The sequence below is a fragment of the Hemibagrus wyckioides genome, linkage group LG12, assembly GCF_019097595.1.
Source record: "Hemibagrus wyckioides isolate EC202008001 linkage group LG12, SWU_Hwy_1.0, whole genome shotgun sequence".
In the NCBI taxonomy this organism is placed as follows: domain Eukaryota; kingdom Metazoa; phylum Chordata; class Actinopteri; order Siluriformes; family Bagridae; genus Hemibagrus; species Hemibagrus wyckioides.
Window position 1 is genome coordinate 15,923,550 of NC_080721.1, and position 22,500 is coordinate 15,946,049.

The 22,500-nt window shown below is 46.4% G+C and overlaps 2 protein-coding genes across 2 annotated transcripts; one reads left to right on the forward strand and one right to left on the reverse strand.

The window, feature by feature from the left end:
• Positions 1-1,491: 1,491 nt before the first annotated feature.
• Positions 1,492-19,425, forward strand: LOC131362874 (essential MCU regulator, mitochondrial-like). The gene is made up of 3 exons (XM_058405188.1): positions 1,492-1,670; positions 7,437-7,586; positions 17,489-19,425. The coding sequence occupies exons 1-2, from the start codon at positions 1,515-1,517 to the stop codon at positions 7,572-7,574; spliced, it is 294 nt and encodes a 97-aa protein (XP_058261171.1). The 5' UTR covers positions 1,492-1,514; the 3' UTR covers positions 7,575-7,586; positions 17,489-19,425.
• Positions 19,426-19,985: 560 nt separating this feature from the next.
• On the reverse strand, positions 19,986-21,103 carry ndufa6 (NADH:ubiquinone oxidoreductase subunit A6). Its single transcript, XM_058405187.1, has 3 exons — positions 20,932-21,103; positions 20,291-20,406; positions 19,986-20,190 (listed from the first exon to the last, which is right to left on the reverse strand). Exons 1-3 carry the CDS (start codon positions 21,065-21,067, stop codon positions 20,059-20,061), a joined length of 384 nt encoding a protein of 127 aa, XP_058261170.1. The 5' UTR covers positions 21,068-21,103; the 3' UTR covers positions 19,986-20,058.
• Between the last annotated feature and the right edge of the window lie 1,397 nt (positions 21,104-22,500).

Here is a 22,500-nt window from a genome sequence, read left to right on the forward strand (position 1 = left end):
GCCAGATTGAACAGATTCACAAACCGAACCTATCAAATCCACCGACTCAATAAAAATCAGCACACGCTACAGTGTGTGTGTGTGTGAAAGAGAAAAAAGTTGTTCTTGATCAGTCCAGAGTTCCTGAAAAGGTTCCAGGAACCATATAAAGATGCAGTTTTATTTACAAAACCAAAACATATTCAGTTTGCTGAAGCAGAGGAGTGAAAACGTACACCACAGACAGGAGGGCACTCTGTGTGTTCTCTTTAACACACAACTCCAGAGGTGGACAGTAACAAAGTACATTTACTTGAGTACTGTAATTAACACTTTTTGAGTATCTGAGTTTGCCATTTCCATTTCCCATTTGAGATCCTGTGGTGTCTCAGACACTCTCACACACCGGGTCACTGAGCAGCACTGACCTACACCTCTGCAGAGAGACAGAAGGAGGCAGAAGTTCCTCTCTCCAGCTGGATCTCAGGACAGAGACTCAGTATGTGTCTTCTTTGTACCCTGATATGTGCTGGTCCCAGTCAGGCAGTGTTACAGGAGTGGTTCCAGGGCGTGCCGCAGGGCGGGGTGTGATACTGCTGTGAGGTTAGAGCTGTATTAAAACATCAGTGTTTAAAGTCTGATCAGGGATCTGTTCTGAGTGGAGGGAGTGTAGCGACCGCTGGTGTGACAGAACGTAGGATTAAAACATGTCTGGATCAGCTACGAGATGGCAGGTCAAGACCTGTCAGGAATGAGGTCAGTACACCTGTGTCCAGATCACAAGGGGCTATACACACAGCTGAGAGTGGACATATAGACCCTGCTGATCCTCCTGATGTGGTATAGGAGAAACTGCATGGAAGGACAGCTGGTTCTCTAGAACTACATCAAGGCTGTGTGTGTGTGTTACATGGTGTGATCAGAGGGCTGTACTGGGAGATCACATGATCCTGACATGGGGCTGCATCACTGAGAGAGAGGGTACAGAGGATATGACATCACTGAGAGAGAGGGTCTAGAGATGAAAATGACCTTGACCCAGGACCCAGCAATGAACCTTGTGGATGTCCAGTTTGAAGTCATGTGACCGTATTAAATGCTGTTGAGAAGAATAATGACCTGAGTACACCACTTACAGCGTTCAGGACTTTTATTTAATACAGATCTCTGTCTGACTCATCACTGAGAGACATCATAAAGACGGAATATACATGTTATAAAGGGTTATAGTGTGTGTGTGTAGTGTGTGCTGTGTGTTAGATAGACAGATAGTGTATCTTAAATCCATATGGAATGTGTAAGAAGTGAATTTAACTCGTTAATCCTAAACCAATACACAAATACAGTATGATAAATGGATATGTAAATATAAGTAAATAAGATATAGATGAGATTGGTTCTTCAGATGTAGTAATAATGATTATATTTATATAACTCGGTGTGTAATGGCTCTGTGATCAGATCCCTCTGCACTGTCCTGTGTGGAGCAGTAAATCTTCCCGATCCGGCAACCCGCCGCCCTGCTCTGAGCTAAAATGGCGTCTCCACTGTGGTATCGGTTTGCACGGCTGTCTCGGAATATCGGTGTGTTTCCGCGGACAGCGGTGTGTGAGGGGTCAGGAACAGTGCGGACTCAGTGCCGGACCGCTGTGTGCTCCTCCAGCGGCGCCATTCTGCCCAAACCCAAGAAGGTAAGAGCGCAAAACATCCGCCATTACAGCCTTTGAAGCTGTCCCGTTTTGACAGCTGGAGCGGTGAATTCGGGTGTAGCGTTCATGTTGAATCCTACCCGTATTCGGACAAGAGCCCGCCCCTGCACGCGGGTTGGCTAGCAGCTCGTCTTCACGCTCATTGCAGTTATCTTCTCAGCCAATCAGATCGCATTTCATTCCGGCTGGACAAGTCTCGCTTAATTATTGATGTAGTGTGTAGAGGCGGAAATGCGGAAGTGGAAAAAACACACATGAAGAGATAAATAAAAATAAAAGAAAAAAACAGGAAGTGAAGATGTGTTTACAAACAAACACTGACTTAAGAGCTTCATGATCCTGTCTCATGATCTCACCTGTGTGTGTGTGTGTGTGTATCATGATCTCACCTGTGTGTGTGTGTGTGTGTGTGTGTGTGTGTGTATCATGATCTCACGTGTGTGTGTGTGTGTATCATGATCTCACCTGTGTGTGTGTGTGTATCATGATCTCACCTGTGTGTGTGTGTGTGTGTGTGTGTGTGTGTGTATCATGATCTCACCTGTGTGTGTGTGTGTGTGTGTGTATCATGATCTCACCTGTGTGTGTGTGTGTATCATGATCTCACCTGTGTGTGTGTGTGTGTGTGTATCATGATCTCACCTGTGTGTGTGTGTGTGTGTGTGTATCATGATCTCACCTGTGTGTGTGTGTGTGTGTGTATCATGATCTCACCTGTGTGTGTGTGTGTGTATCATGATCTCACCTGTGTGTGTGTGTGTGTGTGTGTGTGTGTATCATGATCTCACCTGTGTGTGTGTGTGTATCATGATCTCACCTGTGTGTGTGTGTGTGTGTGTGTATCATGATCTCACCTGTGTGTGTGTGTGTGTGTGTGTATCATGATCTCACCTGTGTGTGTGTGTGTGTGTGTGTGTATCATGATCTCACCTGTGTGTGTGTGTGTGTGTGTGTATCATGATCTCACCTGTGTGTGTGTGTGTGTGTGTGTGTATCATGATCTCACCTGTGTGTGTGTGTGTGTGTATCATGATCTCACCTGTGTGTGTGTGTGTGTGTGTATCATGATCTCACCTGTGTGTGTGTGTGTGTGTATCATGATCTCACCTGTGTGTGTGTGTGTGTGTATCATGATCTCACCTGTGTGTGTGTGTGTGTGTGTGTGTGTATCATGATCTCACCTGTGTGTGTGTGTGTATCATGATCTCACCTGTGTGTGTGTGTATCATGATCTCACCTGTGTGTGTGTGTGTGTGTGTGTGTGTGTATCATGATCTCACCTGTGTGTGTGTGTGTGTGTGTGTGTATCATGATCTCACCTGTGTGTGTGTGTGTGTATCATGATCTCACCTGTGTGTGTGTGTGTGTGTGTGTGTATCATGATCTCACCTGTGTGTGTGTGTGTGTGTGTGTGTGTATCATGATCTCACCTGTGTGTGTGTGTGTGTGTATCATGATCTCACCTGTGTGTGTGTGTGTGTATCATGATCTCACCTGTGTGTGTGTGTGTGTGTATCATGATCTCACCTGTGCGTGTGTGTGTGTGTATCATGATCTCACCTGTGTGTGTGTGTGTGTGTGTATATCATGATCTCACCTGTGTGTGTGTGTGTGTATCATGATCTCACCTGTGTGTGTGTGTGTGTATCATGATCTCACCTGTGTGTGTGTGTGTGTGTGTATCATGATCTCACCTGTGTGTGTGTGTATCATGATCTCACCTGTGTGTGTGTGTGTGTGTGTATCATGATCTCACCTGTGTGTGTGTGTGTGTGTGTGTGTGTGTATATCATGATCTCACCTGTGTGTGTGTGTGTGTGTGTATCATGATCTCACCTGTGTGTGTGTGTGTATCATGATCTCACCTGTGTGTGTGTGTGTGTGTGTGTGTATCATGATCTCACCTGTGTGTGTGTGTATCATGATCTCACCTGTGTGTGTGTGTGTATCATGATCTCACCTGTGTGTGTGTGTGTGTATCATGATCTCACCTGTGTGTGTGTGTGTATCATGATCTCACCTGTGTGTGTGTGTGTGTATCATGATCTCACCTGTGTGTGTGTGTGTGTGTGTGTGTGTATATCATGATCTCACCTGTGTGTGTGTGTGTGTGTGTATCATGATCTCACCTGTGTGTGTGTGTGTATCATGATCTCACCTGTGTGTGTGTGTGTGTGTGTGTATCATGATCTCACCTGTGTGTGTGTGTGTATCATGATCTCACCTGTGTGTGTGTGTATCATGATCTCACCTGTGTGTGTGTATCATGATCTCACCTGTGTGTGTGTGTGTGTGTGTGTGTGTATCATGATCTCACCTGTGTGTGTGTGTGTATCATGATCTCACCTGTGTGTGTGTGTGTGTGTGTGTGTGTGTATCATGATCTCACCTGTGTGTGTGTGTGTGTGTGTGTGTGTGTATCATGATCTCACCTGTGTGTGTGTGTGTGTGTGTATCATGATCTCACCTGTGTGTGTGTGTGTGTATCATGAGCTCACCTGTGTGTGTGTGTGTGTGTGTATCATGATCTCACCTGTGTGTGTGTGTGTGTGTGTGTGTGTATCATGATCTCACCTGTGTGTGTGTGTGTGTGTGTCATGATCTCACCTGTGTGTGTGTGTGTGTGTGTATCATGATCTCACCTGTGTGTGTGTGTGTGTGTATCATGATCTCACCTGTGTGTGTGTGTGTGTATCATGATCTCACCTGTGTGTGTGTGTGTGTGTATCATGATCTCACCTGTGTGTGTGTGTATCATGATCTCACCTGTGTGTGTGTATCATGATCTCACCTGTGTGTGTGTGTGTGTGTGTGTGTATCATGATCTCACCTGTGTGTGTGTGTGTATCATGATCTCACCTGTGTGTGTGTGTGTATCATGATCTCACCTGTGTGTGTGTGTGTATCATGATCTCACCTGTGTGTGTGTGTGTGTGTATCATGATCTCACCTGTGTGTGTGTGTATCATGATCTCACCTGTGTGTGTATCATGATCTCACCTGTGTGTGTGTATCATGATCTCACCTGTGTGTGTGTATCATGATCTCACCTGTGTGTGTGTGTGTGTGTATCATGATCTCACCTGTGTGTGTGTGTGTGTGTGTGTATCATGATCTCACCTGTGTGTGTGTATCATGATCTCACCTGTGTGTGTGTATCATGATCTCACCTGTGTGTGTGTATCATGATCTCACCTGTGTGTGTGTGTGTGTATCATGATCTCACCTGTGTGTGTGTATCATGATCTCACCTGTGTGTGTGTATCATGATCTCACCTGTGTGTGTGTATCATGATCTCACCTGTGTGTGTGTGTATCATGATCTCACCTGTGTGTGTGTGTATCATGATCTCACCTGTGTGTGTGTGTGTGTGTATCATGATCTCACCTGTGTGTGTGTATCATGATCTCACCTGTGTGTGTGTGTGTATCATGATCTCACCTGTGTGTGTATCATGATCTCACCTGTGTGTGTATCATGATCTCACCTGTGTGTGTATCATGATCTCACCTGTGTGTGTGTCATGATCTCACCTGTGTGTGTGTGTGTATCATGATCTCACCTGTGTGTGTGTGTGTGTATCATGATCTCACCTGTGTGTGTGTGTGTATCATGATCTCACCTGTGTGTGTGTGTGTATCATGATCTCACCTGTGTGTGTATCATGATCTCACCTGTGTGTGTATCATGATCTCACCTGTGTGTGTATCATGATCTCACCTGTGTGTGTATCATGATCTCACCTGTGTGTGTATCATGATCTCACCTGTGTGTGTGTGTGTGTCATGATCTCACCTGTGTGTGTGTGTATCATGATCTCACCTGTGTGTGTGTGTGTATCATGATCTCACCTGTGTGTGTGTGTGTGTGTATCATGATCTCACCTGTGTGTGTGTGTGTGTGTGTGTATCATGATCTCACCTGTGTGTGTGTGTATCATGATCTCACCTGTGTGTGTGTGTGTATCATGATCTCACCTGTGTGTGTGTGTGTGTGTGTGTGTGTATCATGATCTCACCTGTATGTGTGTGTGTGTGTGTATCATGATCTCATCTGTGTGTGTGTATCATGATCTCACCTGTGTGTGTGTGTGTGTGTGTGTGTATCATGATCTCACCTGTGTGTGTGTGTGTGTGTATCATGATCTCACCTGTGTGTGTGTGTGTATCATGATCTCACCTGTGTGTGTGTGTGTGTATCATGATCTCACCTGTGTGTGTGTGTGTGTGTGTGTATCATGATCTCACCTGTGTGTGTGTGTGTGTGTATCATGATCTCATCTGTGTGTGTGTATCATGATCTCACCTGTGTGTGTGTGTGTGTGTGTATCATGATCTCACCTGTGTGTGTGTGTGTGTCATGATCTCACCTGTGTGTGTGTCATGATCTCACCTGTGTGTGTGTCATGATCTCACCTCTGTGTGTGTGTGTGTGTATCATGATCTCACCTGTGTGTGTGTGTGTGTGTCATGATCTCACCTGTGTGTGTGTGTGTATCATGATCTCACCTGTGTGTGTGTGTGTGTGTGTCATGATCTCACCTGTGTGTGTGTGTGTGTGTCATGATCTCACCTGTGTGTGTGTGTGTGTGTATGTGTGTGTCATGATCTCACCTGTGTGTGTGTCATGATCTCACCTGTGTGTGTGTGTGTGTATCATGATCTCACCTGTGTGTGTGTGTGTGTATCATGATCTCACCTGTGTGTGTGTGTGTGTATCATGATCTCACCTGTGTGTGTGTGTGTGTGTGTCATGATCTCACCTGTGTGTGTGTGTGTGTGTGTGTATCATGATCTCACCTGTGTGTGTGTGTCATGATCTCACCTGTGTGTGTGTGTGTGTGTGTGTGTGTGTATCATGATCTCACCTGTGTGTGTGTGTGTGTGTGTGTGTATCATGATCTCACCTGTGTGTGTGTGTGTGTGTGTATCATCTCACCTGTGTGTGTGTGTGTGTGGGTGTGTCATGATCTCACCTGTGTGTGTGTGTGTGTGTGTGTATCATGATCTCACCTGTGTGTGTGTGTATCATGATCTCACCTGTGTGTGTGTGTGTGTGTGTGTGTATCATGATCTCACCTGTGTGTGTGTGTGTGTGTGTGTGTGTGTATCATGATCTCACCTGTGTGTGTGTGTGTGTGTGTGTATCATGATCTCACCTGTGTGTGTGTGTGTGTGTGTATCATGATCTCACCTGTGTGTGTGTGTGTGTGTGTGTGTGTATCATGATCTCACCTGTGTGTGTGTGTGTGTGTGTGTGTGTGTGTGTATCATGATCTCACCTGTGTGTGTGTGTGTGTGTGTGTGTGTATCATGATCTCACCTGTGTGTGTGTGTGTGTGTGTGTGTGTATCATGATCTCACCTGTGTGTGTGTGTGTGTGTGTATCATGATCTCACCTGTGTGTGTGTGTGTGTGTGTGTGTATCATGATCTCACCTGTGTGTGTGTGTATCATGATCTCACCTGTGTGTGTGTGTATCATGATCTCACCTGTGTGTGTGTGTGTGTGTGTGTATCATGATCCCACCTGTGTGTGTGTGTGTGTATCATGATCCCACCTGTGTGTGTGTGTGTGTGTGTGTATCATGATCTCACCTGTGTGTGTGTGTGTGTGTGTGTATCATGATCTCACCTGTGTGTGTGTGTGTATCATGATCCCACCTGTGTGTGTGTGTATCATGATCTCACCTGTGTGTATGTGTGTGTATCATGATCTCACCTGTGTGTGTGTGTGTGTGTGTAACAGACGGCGTTTGGCATGTTGAGGATCACAGTGGTTGTGGTCCCCTTCCTCTACATCGGGACTCAGATCAGTAAAAACTTCGCTGCTCTGCTGGAGGAACACGACATCTTCGTCCCTGAGGATGATGATGATGATGACTAAACACACACACAGGTGAGATCACACACACACACACACAGACAGGAGAGATCATGATACACACACACAGGTGAGATCATCATACACACACACACACAGGTGAGATCATCATACACACACACACACAGGTGAGATCATCATACACACACACACACACAGGTGAGATCATGATACACACACACAGGTGAGATCATCACACACACACACACACACAGGTGAGATCATGATACACACACACAGGTGAGATCATCACACACACACACACACACAGGTGAGATCATCACACACACACACAGGTGAGATCATCACACACACACACACACACACAGGTGAGATCATGATACACACACACACACACACAGGTGAGATCATGATACACACACACACAGGTGAGATCATGATACACACACACACACAGGTGAGATCATGATACACACACACACACAGGTGAGATCATGATACACACACACACACACACAGGTGAGATCATGATACACACACACACACAGGTGAGATCATGATACACACACACACACAGGTGAGATCATGATACACACACACACACACACACACACACACACAGGTGAGATCATGATACACACACACACACACACACACAGGTGAGATCATCACACACACACACACACAGGTGAGATCATCACACACACACACACACAGGTGAGATCATCACACACACACACACACAGGTGAGATCATCACACACACACACACACACAGGTGAGATCATCACACACACACACACACACACAGGTGAGATCATCACACACACACACACACACACAGGTGAGATCATCACACACACACACACACAGGTGAGATCATCACACACACACACACAGGTGAGATCATCACACACACACACACACAGGTGAGATCATCACACACACACACACAGGTGAGATCATCACACACACACACACACAGGTGAGATCATCACACACACACACACACACAGGTGAGATCATCACACACACACACACACACAGGTGAGATCATCACACACACACACACACACAGGTGAGATCATCACACACACACACACACACAGGTGAGATCATCACACACACACACACACACACACAGGTGAGATCATCACACACACACACACACACAGGTGAGATCATCACACACACACACACACACAGGTGAGATCATCACACACACACACACACAGGTGAGATCATCACACACACACACACACACAGGTGAGATCATCACACACACACACACACACAGGTGAGATCATCACACACACACACACACACAGGTGAGATCATCACACACACACACACAGGTGAGATCATCACACACACACACACACAGGTGAGATCATCACACACACACAGGTGAGATCATCACACACACACACACACAGGTGAGATCATCACACACACACACACACAGGTGAGATCATCACACACACACACACACACACAGGTGAGATCATCACACACACACACACACACAGGTGAGATCATCACACACACACACACACACACACAGGTGAGATCATCACACACACACACACAGGTGAGATCATCACACACACACACACACAGGTGAGATCATCACACACACACACACACACACACAGGTGAGATCATCACACACACACACACAGGTGAGATCATCACACACACACACACAGGTGAGATCATCACACACACACACACACAGGTGAGATCATCACACACACACACACACACACACAGGTGAGATCATCACACACACACACACACACAGGTGAGATCATCACACACACACACACACAGGTGAGATCATCACACACACACACACACAGGTGAGATCATCACACACACACACACACACACACAGGTGAGATCATCACACACACACACACACAGGTGAGATCATCACACACACACACACACACACACACAGGTGAGATCATCACACACACACACACACACACACAGGTGAGATCATCACACACACACACACACACAGGTGAGATCATCACACACACACACACACAGGTGAGATCATCACACACACACACACACACACACACAGGTGAGATCATCACACACACACACACACACAGGTGAGATCATCACACACACACACAGGTGAGATCATCACACACACACAGGTGAGATCATCACACACACACACACACACACACAGGTGAGATCATCACACACACACACACAGGTGAGATCATCACACACACACACACACAGGTGAGATCATCACACACACAGGTGAGATCATCACACACACACACACAGGTGAGATCATCACACACACACACACAGGTGAGATCATCACACACACACACACACACAGGTGAGATCATCACACACACACACACACACACACACACACAGGTGAGATCATCACACACACACACACAGGTGAGATCATCACACACACAGGTGAGATCATCACACACACACACACACACAGGTGAGATCATCACACACACACACACACACACACACACACAGGTGAGATCATCACACACACACACACACAGGTGAGATCATCACACACACACACACACACACAGGTGAGATCATCACACACACACAGGTGAGATCATCACACACACACAGGTGAGATCATCACACACACACAGGTGAGATCATCACACACACACACACACAGGTGAGATCATCACACACACACACACACAGGTGAGATCATCACACACACACACACACACAGGTGAGATCATCACACACACACACACAGGTGAGATCATCACACACACACACACAGGTGAGATCATCACACACACACACACACACACACAGGTGAGATCATCACACACACACACAGGTGAGATCATCACACACACACACACACACAGGTGAGATCATCACACACACACACACACACACACAGGTGAGATCATCACACACACACACACACACAGGTGAGATCATCACACACACACACAGGTGAGATCACACACACACACACACACAGGTGAGATCATCACACACACACACACACAGGTGAGATCATCACACACACACACACAGGTGAGATCATCACACACACACACACACACACACACACAGGTGAGATCATCACACACACACACACACACACACAGGTGAGATCATCACACACACACACACACACAGGTGAGATCATCACACACACACACAGGTGAGATCATCACACACACACACAGGTGAGATCATCACACACACACACACACACAGGTGAGATCATCACACACACACACACACACACACACAGGTGAGATCATCACACACACACACACACACAGGTGAGATCATCACACACACACACACACACAGGTGAGATCATCACACACACACACACACAGGTGAGATCATCACACACACACACACACACACAGGTGAGATCATCACACACACACACACACACACAGGTGAGATCATCACACACACACACACACACACAGGTGAGATCATCACACACACACACACAGGTGAGATCATCACACACACACACAGGTGAGATCATCACACACACACAGGTGAGATCATCACACACACACACACACACACACACACACACAGGTGAGATCATCACACACACACACACACAGGTGAGATCATCACACACACACACACACACACAGGTGAGATCATCACACACACACACACACACACACAGGTGAGATCATCACACACACACACACACACAGGTGAGATCATCACACACACACACACACACACACAGGTGAGATCATCACACACACACACACACACAGGTGAGATCATCACACACACACACACACACAGGTGAGATCATCACACACACACACACACACACACACAGGTGAGATCATCACACACACACACACACACACACAGGTGAGATCATCACACACACACACACACACACACAGGTGAGATCATCACACACACACACACACAGGTGAGATCATCACACACACACACACACACACACAGGTGAGATCATCACACACACACACACACAGGTGAGATCATCACACACACACACACACACACACACAGGTGAGATCATCACACACACACACACAGGTGAGATCATCACACACACACACACACAGGTGAGATCATCACACACACACACACACACAGGTGAGATCATCACACACACACACACACAGGTGAGATCATCACACACACACAGGTGAGATCATCACACACACACACACACACACACAGGTGAGATCATCACACACACACACACACAGGTGAGATCATCACACACACACACACACACACACACAGGTGAGATCATCACACACACACACACACACAGGTGAGATCATCACACACACACACACACACAGGTGAGATCATCACACACACACACACACACACAGGTGAGATCATCACACACACACACACACACACACAGGTGAGATCATCACACACACACACACACACACACACAGGTGAGATCATCACACACACACACACACACACAGGTGAGATCATCACACACACACACACACACACAGGTGAGATCATCACACACACACACACACAGGTGAGATCATCACACACACACACACAGGTGAGATCATCACACACACACACACACAGGTGAGATCATCACACACACACACACACACACAGGTGAGATCATCACACACACACACACACAGGTGAGATCATCACACACACACACACACAGGTGAGATCATCACACACACACACACACAGGTGAGATCATCACACACACACACACACACAGGTGAGATCATCACACACACACACACACACACAGGTGAGATCATCACACACACACACACACACAGGTGAGATCATCACACACACACACACACAGGTGAGATCATCACACACACACACACACACACACACACACAGGTGAGATCATCACACACACACACACACACACACAGGTGAGATCATCACACACACACACACACACAGGTGAGATCATCACACACACAGGTGAGATCATCACACACACACACACACACAGGTGAGATCATCACACACACACACACACACAGGTGAGATCATCACACACACACACACACAGGTGAGATCATCACACACACACACAGGTGAGATCATCACACACACACACACAGGTGAGATCATCACACACACACACAGGTGAGATCATCACACACACACACACACAGGTGAGATCATCACACACACACAGGTGAGATCATCACACACACACACACACACACACACAGGTGAGATCATCACACACACACACACACACAGGTGAGATCATCACACACACACACACACACAGGTGAGATCATCACACACACACACACACACACACAGGTGAGATCATCACACACACACACAGGTGAGATCATCACACACACACACACACACAGGTGAGATCATCACACACACACACACACACACACAGGTGAGATCATCACACACACACACACACACACAGGTGAGATCATCACACACACACACAGGTGAGATCACACACACACACACACACAGGTGAGATCACACACACACACACACACACACAGGTGAGATCATCACACACACACACACACACAGGTGAGATCATCACACACACACACACACAGGTGAGATCATCACACACACACACACACAGGTGAGATCATCACACACACACACACACACACACACACACACAGGTGAGATCATCACACACACACACACACACAGGTGAGATCATCACACACACACACACACAGGTGAGATCATCACACACACACACACACAGGTGAGATCATCACACACACACACACACACAGGTGAGATCATCACACACACACACACACACACACACAGGTGAGATCATCACACACACACACACACACACACACAGGTGAGATCATCACACACACACACACACACAGGTGAGATCATCACACACACACACACACAGGTGAGATCATCACACACACACACACACAGGTGAGATCATCACACACACACACACACACAGGTGAGATCATCACACACACACACACACACAGGTGAGATCATCACACACACACACAGGTGAGATCATCACACACACACACACAGGTGAGATCATCACACACACACACACAGGTGAGATCATCACACACACACACACAGGTGAGATCATCACACACACACACAGGTGAGATCATCACACACACACACACACACAGGTGAGATCATCACACACACACACACACACAGGTGAGATCATCACACACACACACACACACAGGTGAGATCATCACACACACACACACACACACAGGTGAGATCATCACACACACACACACACAGGTGAGATCATCACACACACACACAGGTGAGATCATCACACACACACAGGTGAGATCATCACACACACACACACACACACAGGTGAGATCATCACACACACACACACACACAGGTGAGATCATCACACACACACACACACACACACACACAGGTGAGATCATCACACACACACACACACACAGGTGAGATCATCACACACACACACACACACAGGTGAGATCATCACACACACACACACACAGGTGAGATCATCACACACACACACACACACAGGTGAGATCATCACACACACACACACACACACACAGGTGAGATCATCACACACACACACACACAGGTGAGATCATCACACACACACACACACAGGTGAGATCATCACACACACACACACACACAGGTGAGATCATCACACACACACACACACACAGGTGAGATCATCACACACACACACAGGTGAGATCATCACACACACACACACACACAGGTGAGATCATCACACACACACACACACACAGGTGAGATCATCACACACACACACACACAGGTGAGATCATCACACACACACACACACACAGGTGAGATCATCACACACACACACACACACACACACACACACAGGTGAGATCATCACACACACACACACACACACAGGTGAGATCATCACACACACACAGGTGAGATCATCACACACACACACAGGTGAGATCATCACACACACACACACACAGGTGAGATCATCACACACACACACACACACACACACACACAGGTGAGATCATCACACACACACACACACACACACACAGGTGAGATCATCACACACACACACACACACAGGTGAGATCATCACACACACACACACACACAGGTGAGATCATCACACACACACACACACACAGGTGAGATCATCACACACACACACACACACAGGTGAGATCATCACACACACACACACAGGTGAGATCATCACACACACACACAGGTGAGATCATCACACACACACACACACACAGGTGAGATCATCACACACACACACACACACACACACACACACAGGTGAGATCATCACACACACACACACACAGGTGAGATCATCACACACACACACACACACACAGGTGAGATCATCACACACACACACACACACAGGTGAGATCATCACACACACACACACACACAGGTGAGATCATCACACACACACACACACAGGTGAGATCATCACACACACACACAGGTGAGATCATCACACACACACACAGGTGAGATCATCACACACACACACACACACAGGTGAGATCATCACACACACACACACACACACACACACACACAGGTGAGATCATCACACACACACACACACAGGTGAGATCATCACACACACACACACACACACAGGTGAGATCATCACACACACACACACACACAGGTGAGATCATCACACACACACACACACACACAGGTGAGATCATCACACACACACAGGTGAGATCATCACACACACACAGGTGAGATCATCACACACACACAGGTGAGATCATCACACACACACACACACACAGGTGAGATCATCACACACACACACACACACAGGTGAGATCATCACACACACACACACACACAGGTGAGATCATCACACACACACACACACACACACAGGTGAGATCATCACACACACACAGGTGAGATCATCTCACACACACACACACACACACACAGGTGAGATCATCACACACACACACACACACACACAGGTGAGATCATCACACACACACACACACACACAGGTGAGATCATCACACACACACACAGGTGAGATCATCACACACACACACACACACACAGGTGAGATCATCACACACACACACACACACACACACAGGTGAGATCATCACACACACACACACACACACAGGTGAGATCATCACACACACACACACACACACACAGGTGAGATCATCACACACACACACACACACACACACACACAGGTGAGATCATCACACACACACACACACACACAGGTGAGATCATCACACACACACACAGGTGAGATCATCACACACACACACACAGGTGAGATCATCACACACACACAGGTGAGATCATCACACACACACACACACACACACACAGGTGAGATCATCTCACTCACACACACACACACACACAGGTGAGATCATCACACACACACACACACACACACAGGTGAGATCATCACACACACACACACACACACAGGTGAGATCATCACACACACACACACACACAGGTGAGATCATCACACACACACACACACACAGGTGAGATCATCACACACACACACACACACAGGTGAGATCATCACACACACACACAGGTGAGATCATCACACACACACACAGGTGAGATCATCACACACACACACACACACAGGTGAGATCATCACACACACACACACACACACACACACACACAGGTGAGATCATCACACACACACACACACACAGGTGAGATCATCACACACACACACACACACACAGGTGAGATCATCACACACACACACACACAGGTGAGATCATCACACACACACACACACAGGTGAGATCATCACACACACAGGTGAGATCATCACACACACAGGTGAGATCATCACACACACAGGTGAGATCATCACACACACACACACACACACAGGTGAGATCATCACACACACACACACACACAGGTGAGATCATCACACACACACACACACACACAGGTGAGATCATCACACACACACACACACACAGGTGAGATCATCACACACACACACACACAGGTGAGATCATCACACACACACACACACACACACAGGTGAGATCATCACACACACACACACACACACACAGGTGAGATCATCACACACACACACACACACAGGTGAGATCATCACACACACACACACACAGGTGAGATCATCACACACACACACACACACACAGGTGAGATCATCACACACACACACACACACACAGGTGAGATCATCACACACACACACACACAGGTGAGATCATCACACACACACACACACACACACAGGTGAGATCATCACACACACACACACACACAGGTGAGATCATCACACACACACACACACACACACACAGGTGAGATCATCACACACACACACACAGGTGAGATCATCACACACACACACACACACACAGGTGAGATCATCACACACACACACACAGGTGAGATCATCACACACACACACACACAGGTGAGATCATCACACACACACAGGTGAGATCATCACACACACACACACACACACACACACAGGTGAGATCATCACACACACACACACAGGTGAGATCATCACACACACACACACACACACACACAGGTGAGATCATCACACACACACACACACACACACAGGCAGGTAAGGTAATGCAACACAAAACACTAAAAATCATCCATGAATAATTATGTTCATGAATTATTATTATTATTATTATTATTATTATTATTATTATTATTATTATTGATGAAGCAGTAGTGAATATAAAAGAACACACAGTTTGTATTTTGAGTACAGCTGTAATGTGTGTGTGTGTGTGTGTATCATGATCTCACCTGTGTGTGTGTGTGTGTGCGTGTGTGTGTGTGCAGATGTGTAAGCCTGCGGTACTGTTCCTGGACGTCGGAGAGCATTTGGGATTCCACAGCACGTCCGGATCATCTCAAACACTGTAGTGTGTGTGTGTTTACAGAGCTGTGTGTGTGTGTGTGTGTGTGTGTATGTGTGTGTGTATAAAAACAGCTCCTCCTCCTGTCTGCATGCACTGTATAAATAACAATAAAGTAATATAAATAAATAAACACTGGAGGAAACTGGACCCGAGTGTGTGTGTGTGTGTGTGTGTGTGTGTGTGTGTGTGTGAGAGAGTGTGAGTGTGTGAGTGAGGGGGAGGGGGGGTGTTGGCCAAAGGTCACAGCTTGTTAAATGTAACCATCAGACTCTCCTGATGATGGAGCTGATGAACACCTGCTCAGTATCTATCTGAATGAAGACAGGTCAGAGTGCAGTGTTAATGATCAGCAGTAGGGGGCGCTGTGTTTTATTTTATTTTTGTGTTAAAACCAAAGACGAAGTCTAAGTGAATTTTGTGGAGTGAAGGTAAAATATCTCTGAGGCCCTCTAGTGGCTGACTGCAGAATTGTAAGTTAAATCTCTACAAATAATTATTAGGAGTAGTGTTCTGTCATTTTTCTGTCATATCTCCCTCAATATTATACCTTATGATAAATATGTTTCCTAGACGTTATGGTGATGAGTGAAGGGGTGTGGTCGATGATGTGACTGATAGCTTATAGACAACACAATTCAATTCAATTCAATTTATTTTGTATAGTGCCTTTTACAATGAACATTGTCTCAAAGCAGCTTTACAAAAGAAGAAAACAGAGAAAGGGGAGGGGAAAATGACTAGAAATTAACTAGAAATAAGAATAAATTATTAAATTCTATAGTTAGACTATTTTATCCCTAATGAGAAGCCTGTGGCAACGGTAGCAAGGAAAAACTCCCTGGGATGGAAGGAAGAAACCTTGAGAGGAACCAGGCTCAGAAGGGAACCCATCCTCATTTGGGTGACACTAAACAGAAAATAATGTAACTGTAGCTGATTAATGTGCTTTCTACAACAGAAATCAATGACCCATGAGGAACACACACAATAGACAACACACACCTTAATCTCTGGACAGTTGTGCAGCAGAGCCATGTCATGTTCTGCTGTGAAGTGTTCTAACTAACCCTCAGCAGGTTCTCCAGCATGTTGATCATCTCAGCTCTGATATTATGACCGGGGTGAGTAAAGGAGGCGGTGATTAATTCACTCACACTGCTGCTGGTGGATCCACGGGTCAGTGCTTTAGAAATAAACTAGAGACAGGAGGAGAAGGAAGAGCTGATCTTCACTCAGGTGGAGTTTTACTGCAGATGCCACAGACAGATGAACATCACCGAGCAGAGAGGACTCTTACTTTAATTCCTGAGCTGATTGTTGTTTAGATTAGAATCCGGCGTTAATTTAAACATACACAGCATGCGCTACAGCACCTCCTGTGGTCCTGGAAACTTGGACCTCAGAGAGCTCTGTAATGTCCCTATACACCCCACTCCTGAGCTCCCGGTGTTCTGAGTGTCCAGTGTGACCACTGCCTCAACCCCTGGTCGGAGTCTGGTCACTTGGTGGTGCTCACTGATGCTGTGGATGGTGTGGACAACCTAAGACCAGGAGACAGCCATGGACAGAGGGACACTTGTGGACTTTCACACCATCACAGATCTGCCATTACATCTATCAGCTTGTGACAGCAAGGAGTTCGTGTCTATAATGACCTCAGAAACTACACTGACCTCATAGTTCCTCATGGGCTTCCACGTTGTTGTTGTAGAAAGGACATTAATCAGTTACAGTTACATTATTTCCTGTCCAGTGTCCCCCAGATGAGGATGAGGTTCTCTTCTAAGCCTGGTTCCTCTCAAGGTTTCTTCCTCAGATCATCTCAGGGAGTTTTTCCTCATCACCCTCACCTCAGGCTTCACATTAGGGATAAAATAAAATAGGGATAAAATGGTTTAATAATTTAATTTAATAATTTATTTTCTCTCCATTCTGTTTCTCTGCTCGTGGGAAGCTGCTTTGAGACGATGTCCACAGTAAAAGGCGCTATACAAACATCTGACCCTTCTCCTGTTGTTGGACAGCTGATATCTGAGAAGCTGAAATGTTAGAGTGCTAGAGGTCACACAATACACATCTGGAACAGAACAGGGGTGCTAAAACTTTTGCACAGCAGTGTAATGTGTGTGTTGTGTGTGGACTCACTGGGGTTTGATTCTCTGTGCTGTGTAACCTCACAGCTGATAAAGAGCTTCTGGAACATTCCACTGGTTACAGAGTGACACTGAGGAGCGCTAAGCTCTACACTCCAGATCCCTCAACTTTCTCTGACCCCTGACCTCTGACCCACTGGGCATTTGTGCACGGTTAGAGAGCCAATTAGAACGCATGATCTTTTCATTGGTCAGTGATATCACACACAGATACACACACACACACACACACAGGTGAGAAATCAGACAGATGGACACGGTGTGTGTTTTTAAGTAACGCAGTGTATTTACAGTTCAGCATTAGAGAGGACAACGGGGTGAAAGGTCAGACGGGTCATCAGGGGGTGTGTCCATCGTAAAACTTGGACAGGAAATCTGTGGGACGCGGCGTCTCCGTCTCATGGAAGTAGCGCATGATGTGTGTTTTCTGTTTCCACACATTGATGGTCTCCTGAAGCTCCATCTTACCCTGAGGGGACACACACACACGAGATCTGTATTACAGAAAAGAAGCTACAGGTTCAGTTACATGATAACCATATTGCGCGCGCACACACACACACACACACCTTGATGACGAGCATGTCGATGACGCGTGGGTCACGGATGTGTTTATTCCTGGTGAATATTTCTCTCACTTTTTCTCGTCCCTGACGTGCCGTGATGTCCAGCTGATACATCGCCACTGAAACACACACACACACACACACAGTTCAATGATTCACACCACCTCACTGGACTCTGATTGGTAGATCAGGTGTTGATGAATTCTCTCTAACAGCAGCGCAGCTTATTGTTTCCATAGCAACAGCTCACTCACACACTTCACACACACTGATTAATAAACGTGTGTAACCTTGTGGTGATGTTTCCTGTGAGGAGGTGTGTGTGTGTGTGTGTGTAAGGAGTCTCCAGTGTCAGTGTGTATCAGTGTGTTTCTGTTGTGTGAGAGGAATAAAAGACCTGTTTGTGTGTGTGTGCTCTGAGAGAGAGAGAGAGAGAGAGAGAGAGAGAGAGAGAGAGAGAGAGAGATATTATTAATTAAACTACAGTAGTTTGATTATATGGTCATTAAACGCTTCTTGCTCTATAACACTGTAATGAAACGCTAACAGGAGAGGCTAACACCGTTAGCTTAGCATATCTGTGAGAGTCGACCTTGAGCCGCTGTGTTTATAATAAATGTAGTGAATGTTCCGGACGGTGTTACCGGTATTGGGTACTTCCCGGTACCAGGCCCGGTACAGCTCCCTCACACGGCGCTTGGCCTCGTCCACATCTCGGCTGAGGATGGGCTTCACCGCCCTCACCGCTCCGGCAGTCCGGGCAGCAGCGGAGGACGCCATGATCACTCAAACACAACCGCTCTCACTTCCGGTGGACACTTCCGCCTCTATTACAGCTCAGCGCTGCCATCTACAGACCGGAAGTGCAGAGCACACAGACCGGAAACTAATTCACTCTGATGTACACATTTATCTGCATCATTTGCATCTTTTTAACTGACTGTAAATAACAACTTTATAAAATAAACAAATCTCCTGTGTCCTCCAGCTGCTGGAACATCTACACTTCATTACTCTTCATTTATCAGATTATTATTACCAGGTACAGCAAACGGTCAGCAATGGGCACTGTACACTGCCAGGAATCTGACTTGGGGTCAGGTGCAGATATATACACAGGTATGAGATGGGTACATCACTTTATAATAAAGCTAGAATCAGTTAAATAAATACTGTATAAAGTGACTGAGGGAGGAGTTCTGCCATTTAGAATGAGACACTGACCGTGACACTGACTGTCCAAACATATATACAGATATGAAGGACACAATCTAGAATAAAATAAATATCATGTACAGGAGTGAGTGGGAATGAACAGTAGTACAGCTCCTGGAGAGATGGGAGACTGCACATTTACTGAGAGAGAGAGAGAGAGAGAGAGAGAGAGAGAGACAGACTGAGACAGTCAGAAACACAGAGAGACCCCAGCTGTTTAACCCCCTTTTCCCAGAGCAGCTGTGAGACAGTGATGTAAAAGAGAGAGATCATTTTATTGATGAAGTACAGAACATTATGTTACAGATACTGATTTAAATAAAAACATCATCAGAAAGACAAAGTGTCTAGATTCAGCTTACAAAAGAAGATGAAAGGAACTTTGGCTCAGTGAAGCACTGATTTGTTGTGATGTCTGTGGCACTGCAGGAGACTCTCTGACCTCACACCAGCTCCCCCATGCTGACACGGTGTGTGTGTGTGTGTATTAACAGAACACACAGATCCCAGATCAGTCAACATTACACACACACACACACATACCCACTATAAACACCCCCCACCCCCCAGACATGTCCCAATACTGCTCCTAACACTAACAACTGGACACTCCATCAGCCTTACCCACAATGCACTGCTTCCTTTACAAAGTAGCCTATGAAGCAGCTCTAAGAGTAAACAAGCAGAATGAAGCACTTTAGACCTCTCTAGAACCATCTCTAGGAGTTTTCTAGAACTCATTCACAGCCTGATTAAAGCCTTACTCAGCCTTACTGGGGTGGAATATTCCGGAACCTTTCAGCCTCAATACTTCCCAGTTTAACACTGGTAATAGTTGACCAGTTGAGAACTCTTTCAGGATAAGCATTCTAGAACCATTTACTCCCACCCCACCCAAACAGGAGCTCTAGAACTCTTCAGTCCAGCAGCGTGTCCAGCAGCCCACTACCCCTTTCTGCTTGTATATTCTACATGCCTACTGGACTGAACATCTGGAA

Bases quoted from the DNA above. Each gene is read 5' to 3' on its own strand.
- LOC131362874 (XM_058405188.1), top strand. From the start codon at position 1,515: ATGGCGTCTCCACTGTGGTATCGGTTTGCACGGCTGTCTCGGAATATC. The intron at 1,671-7,436 runs GTAAGAGCGCAA...TGTGTGTAACAG, and splicing joins TTCTGCCCAAACCCAAGAAG to ACGGCGTTTGGCATGTTGAG.
- ndufa6 (XM_058405187.1), bottom strand. From the start codon at position 21,067: ATGGCGTCCTCCGCTGCTGCCCGGACTGCCGGAGCGGTGAGGGCGGTG. The intron at 20,407-20,931 runs GTAACACCGTCC...TGTGTGTTTCAG, and splicing joins CCGGGAAGTACCCAATACCG to TGGCGATGTATCAGCTGGAC. The intron at 20,191-20,290 runs GTGTGTGTGTGT...GTGTCCCCTCAG, and splicing joins TCGACATGCTCGTCATCAAG to GGTAAGATGGAGCTTCAGGA.